The sequence below is a fragment of the Vombatus ursinus genome, unplaced genomic scaffold (assembly GCF_900497805.2).
Source record: "Vombatus ursinus unplaced genomic scaffold, bare-nosed wombat genome assembly UNPS02014787.1, whole genome shotgun sequence".
Taxonomy (NCBI): Eukaryota; Metazoa; Chordata; class Mammalia; order Diprotodontia; family Vombatidae; genus Vombatus; species Vombatus ursinus.
The window spans coordinates 2165820-2179309 of record NW_020954565.1 but is presented as its reverse complement, the minus strand read 5'-3'; the positions used below and the strand labels follow the sequence as shown (position 1 = coordinate 2179309).

The 13490-nt window shown below is 37.0% G+C and overlaps 1 protein-coding gene across 1 annotated transcript in view; it reads right to left on the bottom strand.

Moving 5' to 3' along the window:
* The window catches only part of SNX7 (sorting nexin 7), a 121257-nt gene that overhangs the window by 70925 nt on the left and 36842 nt on the right, over positions 1–13490 (bottom strand). Inside the window, exon 6 of the mRNA XM_027868288.1 lies at positions 2429–2628. Coding sequence (XP_027724089.1) covers positions 2429–2628 — 200 coding nt within the window. The remainder of the gene's footprint in view (positions 1–2428; positions 2629–13490) is intronic.

Sequence of the window (13490 nt, the reverse complement as noted above, 5' to 3'; positions counted from 1 at the left end):
ATTCCTCTTTAACCCTTTTCAATCTGGCTTCCCCTTCTACCACTCTATGGAAAATGCTCATTCCAAAGTCGCCAATTATCAATGAATTGCCAAATTCAATAGCCTTTTTCATGATCCTCATCCTCCTTGATTTATCTGTAGTATTTTTCACTGCTTAGTGTTTCCTCTGACTTCTTGATACCTACTCCTCCTCTGGTCCTGATGACACTGATCTTCCCTTTTTCCCTCTTCTGTCATTCTTCTTTGAACACATTTGTAATCTCCTGTAGCAGTACAGAGCCAGTAGGCACTTAATCAAGTATAACAGGAATAAGAATAGCTAACATTTATATATAGCTTTAAGATTTGCAAAAAATATTATCTCATTTGATAATCACAACAAACCTGAAATAGATGTTATTACTATTCTCATTTTTCAGATAAGGAAACGAGACTGAGAGCAGTTAAGTGACTCATCTAGGGTCACAGAATTAGTAAGTGTCTCAGGCAAGATCTCAACTCAGGTCTTCCCGACTCCCAATGAGGTGATCTATCCACTGTGCCATGTAGCAGTCTGTTAACCGACTGGTTGAGCAGATCTCTTCCATGGATCAGAAATCACAATAATTGAAGAATCTGAGAGCTGGAAGGAATGTCAGTAACCATCTAGCCCAACCATGTCATGAAAGGAATTCCATTACAACACATCTTTCCATGACCATCCCAGCTGGAGTAACATTGCCTTTCTTGAATTTCCTGTACCAGTCTGTCTGAATTCACTTATGCACTTAACCATATACTAACTTGTATTCTAGTTATTAAAATATTTCTTATTCCTGTTACTGTATTTTAAGTGACAGTATGTGACTGGTTTTATCGTTGAATCTTCAATACTAGCATAGGGCTTTGTATATTTTTGTTTTTATCAGACCTGTGACTTCATCTGTGTAGGGAGCCAGAAGTAATAAGGAATTCCCTCTATCAACAGATATATGCTTCTTCTCCATGACTTATTTCCTTAAAGATTTTTCTGAGGCCCTGAGAGGATGAATGATTTGCCCAGGATCAAAGAGCAGGTATACATGAAAGGTAGAACTTGAACTCAGGTCTTACTAACTCTGAGGCCGCCTCTCTATCCACTAAGCTACGCTTCCTCTACATCTTTCTTATATGTAATATTTAAAAAGAACCTTGGATTTGACATCAAATAACTTGGGATGGAAGCCTGGCTCTAATACTGAGTGATGGTAGGTAGGTCATATTATGTCTCCATACCTCAGTTTTCTAACCTATGAAAAAGGGGATTCAATTAAGTGAGTTCTGCTCTCCAACTCTAGATTCTGTCATCCATAATTTTGCAATAGTATAAAATATAAAAATAAATCTGGGTGTTATATTTTTTTTCCAACTGCAAAATGAAGTTGCTAACCTAAGTAATATCAAAATTCCATCCTGCTCTTGTTGTTGTTTTTCAAATGTTTCTGTCTCTTCATGACCTCATTTGAGATTTTCTTGGCAGAGATACTAGAGCTGTTTACTATTTCCTTCTCCAGCTCATTTTACGGATGAGGAAATTGAGGCAAACAGGGTTAACTGACTTGGACAGCGTCACTAGTAGTACCAGATAGGGAGTATCTGAGGCCATATTTGAATTCAGATCTTCCTGACTCCAGGCCCAGCACTCTATCCACTGTGCCACCTAGTTGCCCCCCATCCTGCTCTAGAATGCCATAATATGAAGCCTAGTTTGCAAGCCAAACAACTTTTCACTATTCAAGCGTCCACAGAACAGGTACAATAAGCAAAGTAAGAATTTTTCTGCTCAACTGAACCGGAGTGATTGGGCTATTTGCACAGCATTTCTGTTGTGTTTCACAGAATCCACAAGTAAATGAAGAAATAAATGAAAGAGATACTTAGGAACTACAGTGGCTACACTGAGAATCTTGATTTTCTGCATCTATTTTCTATCCTCAAAAAAGTTTCAGGCTCTGTGTATCACCCAGATAAAAATTGGGACTGGATAGGAACTCAGAAGAACAGACCTAGTTTAATTTGAGAAACAACACTGTAGCTTTTTGGTGTGTGAAACCCAAGGAATGTTCCTTAAAATGCATATGTGACATACCAAAGGAGTCTCTGCCTGGAGAGGAAGGACTGCTTAATCTTTTTTGTGTCATGGAAACCGTTGGCCATCTGGTGAAGCCTAGGGACCCCTTCTACAAATAATGGTTTTTAAATGCATGGAATACATAGTAATACAAAGGAAATCAATTGCACTGAAATCTAGTTGTCAAAACTTTTTTAAAAAAGAAAAAAAAAGAAAGAAATGGTCACGGACTCCAGGTTAAGAACTCCTAGGAGATACAGGTTATTCTTCCGTAATTACTTTTTGTTTCTATGTTACATTCAGTGTTGAAAATAAAGAAGTAAACTCAGGCAAACTTACCATTAATATTTCACTATATAGAACATATTCATGTACAACTGGAAGCAGTGTCTCAGAAAGGTCAACTATTCGTCTTTCAGTGGCCTTACAACACTTGTCAATGCAGCTGGCTACACCTTTCAGGGAATCGACCAGATCCTCTTCGGATGCTGACCACCAGGTATAGACTGGTCCATATTCCTTCATCTCCTCAAAATACTCTAAAAAGCACAGACACAAACCAAAACAAAAAAGACACATATAACTTCTTAATAAGCACCATGACTGAGCAGAAGCTGTTAAAAAAAAAAATCACAATTCAGGCACGTTTGAACACAAAACCTTTCCTGATTCCATCAACAATAATTTGTACAAACTAGCACAGTAGAGAAAGTGCTAGGCCTTAGTGTAATGAAGACCTGGTTCAAACACTGCCTCTGATAGACACTTATTAGCTGGGTGACCCTAGGCAGATCACTTGACCGCTGTGACCCTCAAGATTCCTCAGCTATAAAATAGGGATGATAATAGACCTACCTCCCAGGGTTGTTGTGAGGATCAAGTGAGATAATATTTAATATTTGTAAAGTGTTTGTAAATCCAATGAGACAATATTTGTAAAGCATCACAATGCTTGACACATAGTAGGTGTTTTAATAAATGTTTCCCCCTTCCTTCTTTCCTTGCTTCACTTCTTCCTTCCTTCCTTCCTTGAACATGCTTTATTGGAAATTTCAATCAGCATTCAATATGTATTTGGGTTTTTTAATTCTAAAAAAGCTATCCTTTTCAAGTCTAAAAATTACAAGGATAAGAACATTCACATATTACAGATTAAAGTCCATTAAACACATACTTTTTGAGCATCTCCTATGTATGTAAGGCCCTCTGATATACACTTGGGATATAAAGATGAAAGAAAATAAGAGTACTTGCCCTTTAAGAGTTTATAATCTACTGAGATTTAGTGAGTTGTGTGAAGGGGGCAGGGAGATATAAGACATATATATAAATAAGTATACTACTTTAAAATATGGTAAAAATATGGAAAAAGCTGACAAAGAATTCTAATGAAATGTATACAGGAAACCTGTCTGGAAATGCACGCTATATGAACAAAAGAAATGTGAAATTAGAATGGAAAAAGTTGAAGTCAAATTATTTGTTGTTGTTCAATCGGTCATGTTCAACTCTTTGTGACTCACTTTGGGATTTTCTTGGCATAGATATTGCAGTGGTTTGCCATTCTTTTCAAGTCCATTTTACAGATGAGAGGAAAGTAAAGCAAATGGTTAAGGTAACTTCCCCAGGGTCACTCAGCTAATGTCTGAGACCAGAATTTGAACTCTGGAAGAGGAGTCTTCCTGATTCTAAGCCCAGGACTCTATCCACTGCACCACCTAGCTCCCTTAAAGCCAAATTATGTCTGATCTTAAATACCAGACCAAGTAACTTGTATTTTACCCATAAGATCTACTGAAAAAAAAAAAGAATTTTTGTTAAACCAGTCTAAGTATGCATTAATCTTATTTTTGTGAATTGATGTACTACAGTTTTTAGTAGTTTTAGCTCATTTTTATGATAAGCATTAAGCTAAGAGGCTGTATTGAAAAACTGTGATAGATGATTAACTGGACCCCTATTTTATTCCAATCAGTACTAATCAGTTTGATATGATTCCATAGGGGTAATGATTATAAATTCTGATATTAAACCTCAGAGTTGTGAACTGCAGATTGTAAGTTCACTTGCTTAATCACAAGAAGCTAACTAGAGGACTTCCACCCTTGTTTTTCCTTGTTACAGTGATCAAACTCAGCTTGGCAGAGGTAACTCCATGACATGGCAAGTTCCCCAGCTATTTTTGTTGCCTCTCTGTCCCTTGTCACCCCTCTATTGCCTAACATGGGGAGATAACAATGACCACTTGGCCAATGAGTGACCCTGGTTGCCAGTCTGTGGCCTGCCTTTCTACCAGGCCATGGGTGTGCTAGTCAGCTTGATACGACTTCCAGAAATGTCAAGATGGGTCTGTCAAGGTCTCTCCATTAGCCTGCCTGTCAACCAACAGGATTCTATGTTTTGTGTAGACATTCCTGGAGAGTCATGGGCAAGGTCCATTCACTAATAAGATTCTGTATTTTTAATCTGCTCCACCTGTATTATCTGGGCATCAAGCACCATAAAACTAAGGCCCTGGAGGAAGCTGGCATCTCAGATTGTGAGGAAGATCTGAAGTCCACTACACGAGAGCAGACCATGGACCCTTTAATAAAGTGCCACTGGCTCAGAGCTCTGCCTCAGTTTCTTCTATTGTAGGTTAGAAAACTCTGGGATCCCATAACCTTAGAGGCATCAAGACAAGGATTCCAATACTGCCTGTCTAATACATACTGCTATGCATTCCTGTGCAAGTCACTTGACTTTTCAGTACCCTAGGCTAGCGGTGTCACATTCAAATGGAAATGGCGCCTCCAATCCATAGGTAAGGATCCCTCTAGGCAGCATATTCACTTAGTTTTTAAATTGTTATATTATCTGTTTTATTGTATTTTTAGTTATTTTGTTAAATATTTCCCAATTACATTGTAATCCCGTTTCAGCCATACTCACAAGTACTATTATGAGACTCATATGTTTCACACTTCTGCTCTAATCAACAATAAAAAAATGAGTTGAAAAACAAGTGCTGATACATATCCTGTCTCTGTGGAGGAAGTTTCTGTACCAGAAGTTTCCTATACAAATGAAATCACAGGCAAAGAAGCATCTCTCTCCCTGTCTCCAAAATGGAGAAAAAAAAATGCAAATAAAAAAAAATGAAGTCAACCAATTTTTCCTTTAACCTGACGGCTCAGGCAAGTTAAAACTTAAAGGGTCAAAATAAAAAACATCATTCTGTAAGCAAGAAGCAGTACAATGAACCAACAGATATTTTTACTTCTGGCAAACAAACATGCCCTGTGTCGTGATGATCTCCTTTGATGGCAACAAAATCAGGTTTCTATTCTTTTTTTTTCTACTATCTAAACATTCTAGAAGGGAAATGAAGAACAGATTCCCAAATTCAATAAGACTAAAAGAGGTGCCATGGTGTCATTAAAAAAAAAAAAGCAGGGATTTGGAATCAAGACCAGGGTTGGAATCAACTTTGCCACATTCAACTGACCAGTGTAACTTTGAACAAATCCCTTCCCTTTTTTGGGTCTCAATTTCTTCATCTGTAAGAGGACAATGTGGAACCAGGTGATTTTTTAAAGGGAACTTTTTCAACTCTAATCCTATATTCTAAATACTTTGATGTTAAGGAAACACTTTAAGAAAAAATATTTTTGGGGCAGCAAGGTGGCACAGTGGATAGAGCACCGGCCCTGAAGTCAGAAGGACCCGAGCTCAAATCCAGCCTCAGACCAAACACTCGACACTTACTAGCTGTGTGACCCTGCGCAAGTCACTTAACCCCAATTGCCTTGCCCAAAAAAAAAATTTTTTTTTTAAATATATGAAAGAATTATTTCTGAGCTCCAATTTAATTCTCTCATCTACTTATTCAATTGTCAGTGAAGAACCATGGGTCTTCCATTTCATCTAGGTTTGGGTTTAATTGCACATTTGGTCCAAAGCACATTCTCCTTAAGGTGATATTTCACTGACTCTTGGACAGGAAATAATTACCCCCAGGTAGATTGCTGTCGTTAATCCTACTCAGAGCAATTTTAGAAACTTTATTAAAAAGCAATTTGAAATTTATGAAATCATTTCTAAATGAATATTTACTTCCTTTTTTTTTTTAAATCCTCTCTATGTAGTATCTCCATGAGGACCCTAACTATATCAAAATTTGGTTGGAAATTAGAAAGAAAAAAAATAAGACAAAACACTGAGCCCAATATTTTTCAATTATATCTGACTCCATGTGACAGCAAAGATACTGGAGTAGTTTGCCACGTCGTTCCCTAGCTCATTTTACAGATGAGGAACTGAGGCAAATAAGGTTTAATGATTTGTCCAGGGTCACATAGCTACTATGTCTCTGAGGTCAGTTTGAACTCACGAAGACTGATTCCAAGCCTAATGCCTACCTATTGTGCCACCTAGCTGCCCACAGTTCCTTTATAGAATGCTGATTCCAAATGCTGTCTTCAAGCACTGTGAAATGAGGCATCACAGAACAGAGACAAGACCATTAGACAGCTTTTCATCATCAAGGAAATTTTCAGGCGATAACTATTAAACTTACCAATGTTACAAATTAAATCTCTAAAAACTTATTTATTTGCAAACATGCAATGGCTTTGGAATTCCACATGAAAAAAAATTACTTCAAAAATAAAGTTTGCAAAGTATTACTCCCATGCTTCATCATGTCATGAGAGTGACCTGATACTCTCAAAGACTACCTCTACAAAGTATAAGTTGTAAGAGGTTCTAGCATGCTAAAAAGCTTTGAGTACAATCCCACAAAAGATTATTTGCTGTCTGAGAGCCACCCTAGTTAAATATTTAAATATGGAGAGGCACCAATTTGCTGTTCCTTGAGTGATGAATTCACTGACCATGACTAGAACACTAATCTCCAAAGAATTTAAGTTGAAGATCACTCAAAAGGTAGTGGTGAAGTGCATGGGGGAATGAGCAGATTGCCACACCTAAGAATATATGTACAAGAAACAATGTGGCAAGGAAGTCATCAAAGAAATGCATGATTTTAAAAAAAAAAAAAGGGCTGGTCACACAGAGAGTAAGAGCTAACTCATGGATAATCTGTATGATTGTTGTTACCCTAGAAATATGAAGAGAACTCATAAAAAGCACCTAGTATGTCAGCTGGAACCGTTGTCACAAAAATGGTAGAACCTTCACATGAGTTGCACAGGGTGGTTATGATACAGATGAGTTGCAATCTGCATCATCGGAGTTAATACCAACACCAATGAGCTCACAGGTCCATTTCAGTATTTGAGTAAAATTCAAATTTTAAATGAGAAACATGCATGGACTAACCAAAGGGTGGTAGTATCAAGTGATTATTCCATTGAATGCTCACTTTCTATGTAAACAAGATGTGATTTTGAAATTTATCAACCCTCTTCCCTCCCTCCACAGCCTTGTTATTTTCTCCTTCCATCTCTGCCTACACCACTCTCTTCCTTCTACATATTTCTGTTCTTACACACAGGACAACAGTAATAAGCACTTTAAGGTTGGCAAACCATGTTCTATATGTTATTTCATTTGACTAATATGAAATGTAGTATGTTTTTATCTGTATAATTAGTTAACATATTCCCTATTCTAAATTATAAAAGCAGCTAAGTGGCATATTTTTAACAAAATAAATGGCTACAAAACAGTTTAAACTGCCCTTTACATCACTGTGGCAACTGATTTTTTTTTGGGGGGGGAGGGAATTCACTAGTTTGCTAAACAAATCAAATGCCTATGCAAAACTGCAGCACAGTATTTAATCTACTAAGAAGTTTCATAATCACTTTAGAATTATACAGTTGTATATGCAAACAATCAATGAGTTAATTATATATTATTTTCTTTAATCATTAAACGGGTCGGAAGGATATTTCTTGTCAAAACTTCCTGGCAACCAGCTTTGTTCATGTTTCTCTATGTATATGAAGGTAGAAACATTATGTTTGTTGTTTTAATTATTCGAAAATTTAGGGTTATCTCACATAAATCAAATCACTCACTATTTCCTTAGGTGGGATATGATAGTTATCTTGAAGTGTCTGAAAGACTGTCATGGAGGAAAAAGGAACTGCACTTTCTATTTGGCCCCAAAGAACAAAAGTAGGAGTAATGGAAGGAAATTTCAGAGAATCAGAGTTGGGTTGAAGGGAAAATAAACAAACAAAAAAAAAAACCCTTCCTAAAAATTAGAGCAATCCAAAAAATAGAACAAGCTGTCTCAGAAAGTAATGAGTACTGCCCAGTAATGGGCTTCATCAAGTAAATAACCATCAGTGAGATAGGTTGCATAGGTAGAGGCTGGGCTAGGGCACCTTTTCCAACTTGATACTGTGAATGCCTTTGAAATGACTAAGTCATTGACAAGAGTTGTTCCTCTTTACCTTTATGTGTTATACATTTTTCACATTCATCACATCAGTTTTCACAGTCAGGCCTAGGCCTCTTTCCTTGACTAAAGAATGCCTGAATTGCTCCCAGTCTCTGACCATGAAGTAGTTTGTCTCTTTGCCAAGGCCAACCCCTCTCCATCTGAATTTGATCCCAACCCCTCTAATTTCCTCCAATAGACTGCAAACTCAATTTCCTCCAGTACATTGCAGCCTTAATCATCGTCTCCCCCTGCCTCAGGAATTTTCAACTTCTCTCTATCCACCAGTGAATTCTCTGCTGTTTTCAAACATTGTCCTGGCCTCCCTCATGTTAAAACAAACAAAAACCCTCATTGGATCCTACCATCCCCTGAGTGAACTATCATCCCATATCTTTCTTTTTTAGAAAGAAAGAAAGAAAGAAAGAAAGAGAGAGAGAAAGGCCATTTTTACTCCACACTCACTGTCTTTACTTCCTTTCCTCTCGTTCTCTTCTTAACTTTCTACAGTCTGTCTTCTGACCTCCTCACTCACCTGAAACTGTTCTCTCCAAAGATTCCAACACTCAATTGCCAAATCTGATGGCCCTTTCTCAGTCCACATCCTTCTTGGCAGATCTGCTGCACTGCAATCAGTCAATAAGTATGTATTAAGCACTTCTTGTATGCCAGGCACTGTGCTAAGCACCAAGAATATGAAGAAAAGCAAAAAATACTGTCCCTGTTTTCAGAAAGCTCCTAGTCTAATGTGAGTGATAAATGTGAAAATATGTACAGACAAGCTCTGTAGTGTTCATGGAAGGCGATCTCAGATATAAGGCACTAGTCTTGCAAGAAATGAAGGAAACAAGGAGGTGAAGGTGAAGAGGGAAAGTATTTCAGGCATGAAGGACAGCCAAGAAAAAGGTCTAAGCTCAGAAGATGAACTGTCATGTGTGAGAAGAAGCAAGGAAGCCAATGTTGCTAGATCACAGATTGCACAGAGAGGAGTAAAATGTACTCAGAAAGGTAGGACAGGACCAATTTGTGAAGTGCTTTAAAAGCCAAACAGAAGATTTTATATTTGATATTGAATGTAACAGGGAGCCATCAGAATTCAATGGGTAGGAGGGTGACACAGACCTGTACTTTACAGAGATCACTTCTAGCTAAGTGGAGGATAGACTGGAATCAGGAGAAACTTGAAGCAAGGAGAATAACCAGAAGGTTATTGCAATAGTCCAGGCATGAGAGAATGAAAGCCTATTCCTGAGTACTGGCTAGATGCTGTAAAGGTGGATATATGAAAAGAATCTAAGACAAGACTCAATCTAGGATAATACCAAGGCTATACACTGGGCGATTAGGAGAATGATGGTATCCTCAACAGTAATAGGGGAAGGTTGGTGTTGAGGGGAGAAGATGATGAAGAGTTTGCACCAATGTGGTAGCTAGACGAATATAAAGAAAAGGACTAACATGAGAGACGTCTTGAAGATAGAAATGACAAGACTTAACGGCAGCATGAATATGTAGGGTGAGTGCAAGTGATGATAACAAGATCGTGAGCCTAGGTGCCCAGGCTCTGCTAGACACTGTTGACGAACCTATCTTCCTGGATGCTTTCTCCTCAATGGATTTTCATGATACTCTTCTCTCTTGGTCCTCATCTTACCTGTCTGACAATTCTTTCTCCATTTCCTTAGCTGCCTCATCGTATATCACACTCCCAACCACTAGCTGTTCCCCTAGGTTTTGTCCTAGGCCCTCTTTGTCTCTACCTTCTCTATCCTTAGTAATTTCATCAGCTCCCATGTGTGTATGTGTGTGTATACATATACACAATGCATTACACACATAATATGTGTATCATATATGTATTTTATGTGAACACATACAACACATATCCATAAGTACATAGTAAGTGTTTTTTGGACTGATTTCTTTTTTATTTTTAAATAAGAACTTTAGGGCAAAAAAAGTTAATCCTTCATAAAAAAATGCATGCTTTTCTTCAATTTAAAAAAAAAAAACAAAAAAACAAAAAAAAAAAGAAAGGAAAAAAATCAGTGACAGTTCTAATAAGGTTCCACAGGAGACAACCTGGCACAACAAATATAAGCACCACAACCACCTCACTTAATGATCTACAATGAAAAGAGCTAAAAGTCAAAGATTGGCAAGTTCATTTGATCTCACTGAACAGTAGCAATAAAAAAGAAAAACAATACTAATAATAACAGCCAGTACTTACATAGGGTTTTAACATTTGCAAAGTGATTTACTTTTCATTTGAGCTTCACAAACAACTACATGAGGTGCTTTATTATCCTATTTACAGATGAGGAACTAAGGCAGACAGAAGAGGTTAAGTGACTTTACCAAGTTCACACAGCTAGTGACTGAGGCATAACTGGGAGGATGAAATAAGGTAACATGGGAATTATGTTTATTTTTTACCATAAAATGCCAAAAAGAAAAAAAAAAGTTCATTATAATTTCAATTTCAGAAGCATTCTGAAACTTGTATTTCTAAAGATGCTCATAATTTAAAATGGGATACATTAAGCTGAAAAAAAAAATTAAATCTCTTTCATTTGAATATGAAATAACCTATGCAGGCTGAATGGACCATCTGGGACAACAATTTCCCAAAGCTACAAAAGAATAATAATCTTATCATTTTTAAGGAAATCCAGTTTCAGACTCTAAAAACAAAGAATGTCCTTAAGTTTTGGACAGTGACACTCTAATATGTTACATTTTACATGAACTTGCAAATCGGATAATGTTCTCACTATACATTTGGATTCAAATTTACAAGCTCTATCCCAACATCCAGTTTTCCTAGAAAATATCTTGATAAACAGTACGGCTTTCAAGGGATTATCTAAAATAGCTACCTGAGGCACATTTATAGTATGTAAGTATTTTTAAGTATTGCCAAGAGATTCTAGGGAGCTTTCTATAAAGCCATCCAAATCTATGCATTCAAAATTTACACGAGACACATTAATGGAATACAAAAGAAAATAGCCAAATGACATAAACAGGTACAAACCAAGAAAGATTGAGAAAGTATTGGTGTAGCATCTAAAATACCAGAATATTGAGAAGAAAATGAGTAATAGGGATGGTTGAAATTACAGGATCATAGATAAGGAACCTGAAAATTCATCTAGTCCAATTTCTTCATTTTACAAATGAACAAATTATGGAACAGAGAGATTAAGGCCTTGTATATACAGATTCTAACAAGAGCTAGGATTTGAACCCAACTCCTGTGACTTTCCCAAATCCCAAATCCTAGATTTATTTGTATCTCACCAGCACCCTACCCACCCAGGAACTCATTTCAAGCCACTTCTTCTCTTGATAAGGCACTTTCCACCATTGTTGTTTTTCACAGTCTTTTCAATCATACCCAACTTTTTATGACACCATTTGGGGTTTTCTTGGCAAAGATATTGGATCGATTTGCCATTTCCTTCTCCAATATTTTACTAATACTAGTGTTGTGCCTCTTAAACAGAACATTAAGCATATTCGTAACAGGTATACTACTAGAACAGTGTTCTCTGAGAAAATGCTATTTAAGACAATACATACATACAAAACTGATCAATATTTGATGATTCATAGATCTTAAGGATTCTTCACTTTACAAAAGATTTAGAAAATGTTCCTTTAAAAAGCAAGCTTACCAGTGCATGTAAAATGACTTCATTTGAAAAAAAAATTTATACACAATGTTTCAGGAACAGAAAAGTGAGACCCACTTACAAACTATGCTTTTTCTCACTGATCAAAGTGCTCTCTTTCTTTGCCCCTATCACTCAAATGACTAAGATACTATGTTTCCATCGAACAGGTATAAAAGGGGAAAAGTTAAACTCTGTGAGAGATTAGCTTTTCTTGCCTAGGTACAACAAGGTAAAATTCTAGATTATGTACTACATCCACAAATTACTTCCCAGGAGCGAGTGAAAGTGAATGAGAAGACATTGAAACATTCTTTTTTCTTACCTAAAATGAGAGAGTTCTTTATGTCCCTGCCATAATGCAGGGTATCCCCCAAAATTTTAGTAGTAGAGTTTTAAGCTTTAGTAACTTCAAATTACAGTAAGCCACTTGCAGCACCCTGTACCATTATCTTTTCCTCCTACACATTTACATGTCTTGGTTCCAACTTAACCTCCACCTCCCACACATACACCCTTTGAGAAGAAGGACTGAGTACTATTTATCACTGCCTCTCCCACACTGCCAACCATGATGCTTTACACGTTTTAGATTCTCCACAAATATTTGCTGAACTGAATGGGTATTAGTGAAGACATTCACTTGAGTTCACCTTATAAAAAACAGAAGATTATGCTTTTTTTGCTGTCCAAAAAAAAATACCAATGGAGCAAATCTTAAATGCCAAAGTTGAAGAAATTTTAAAAATAGGGAGAAGACAAGGTGGAAGAAAATGGCAGGAAGGGGCATAAAATTCATATTTGAGAACTCCCACATGCCTTTCTGTGGCTGGGTCCCCTGACTCAAGCCACCGTCCATAGAATTACTAGAATATGTGGTGATTTTCACCTGGAAATTCAAGGTTCATTATATCTCATTTTCTCTAACTAAAATTCATTATATCATAGATTTAGAATTAGAAGAGATCTCATCTAATTCAACTGCCTCATTTTATGGATGAGGAAATGAAAGTGTAGGAGGATAAATGACTTGCTCAAGAATGCACTGGGGTTTGAAGACTTGAACCTAGGTCCTTGACTCAAAGTCAATCCTCTCACATGCTGCCTTCTTAAGATTCAGGGAATAATACAAAGGCAAAAATGCAAGTCTCAGTGCTCAAGAAATTTACATGGCAGAGTAAGAAGGGTAGATGGGAAGGGCAACATTCATAGATAAACAAAATACAAAATATCGTGTGTGGGGGTGTGTGTGTGTGTGTGGAGAAACTTGGGACTGGTAGGGCGAAAAGGGGAGTACTAATAATTGGGGGTCTCAGGAAATTTTAGA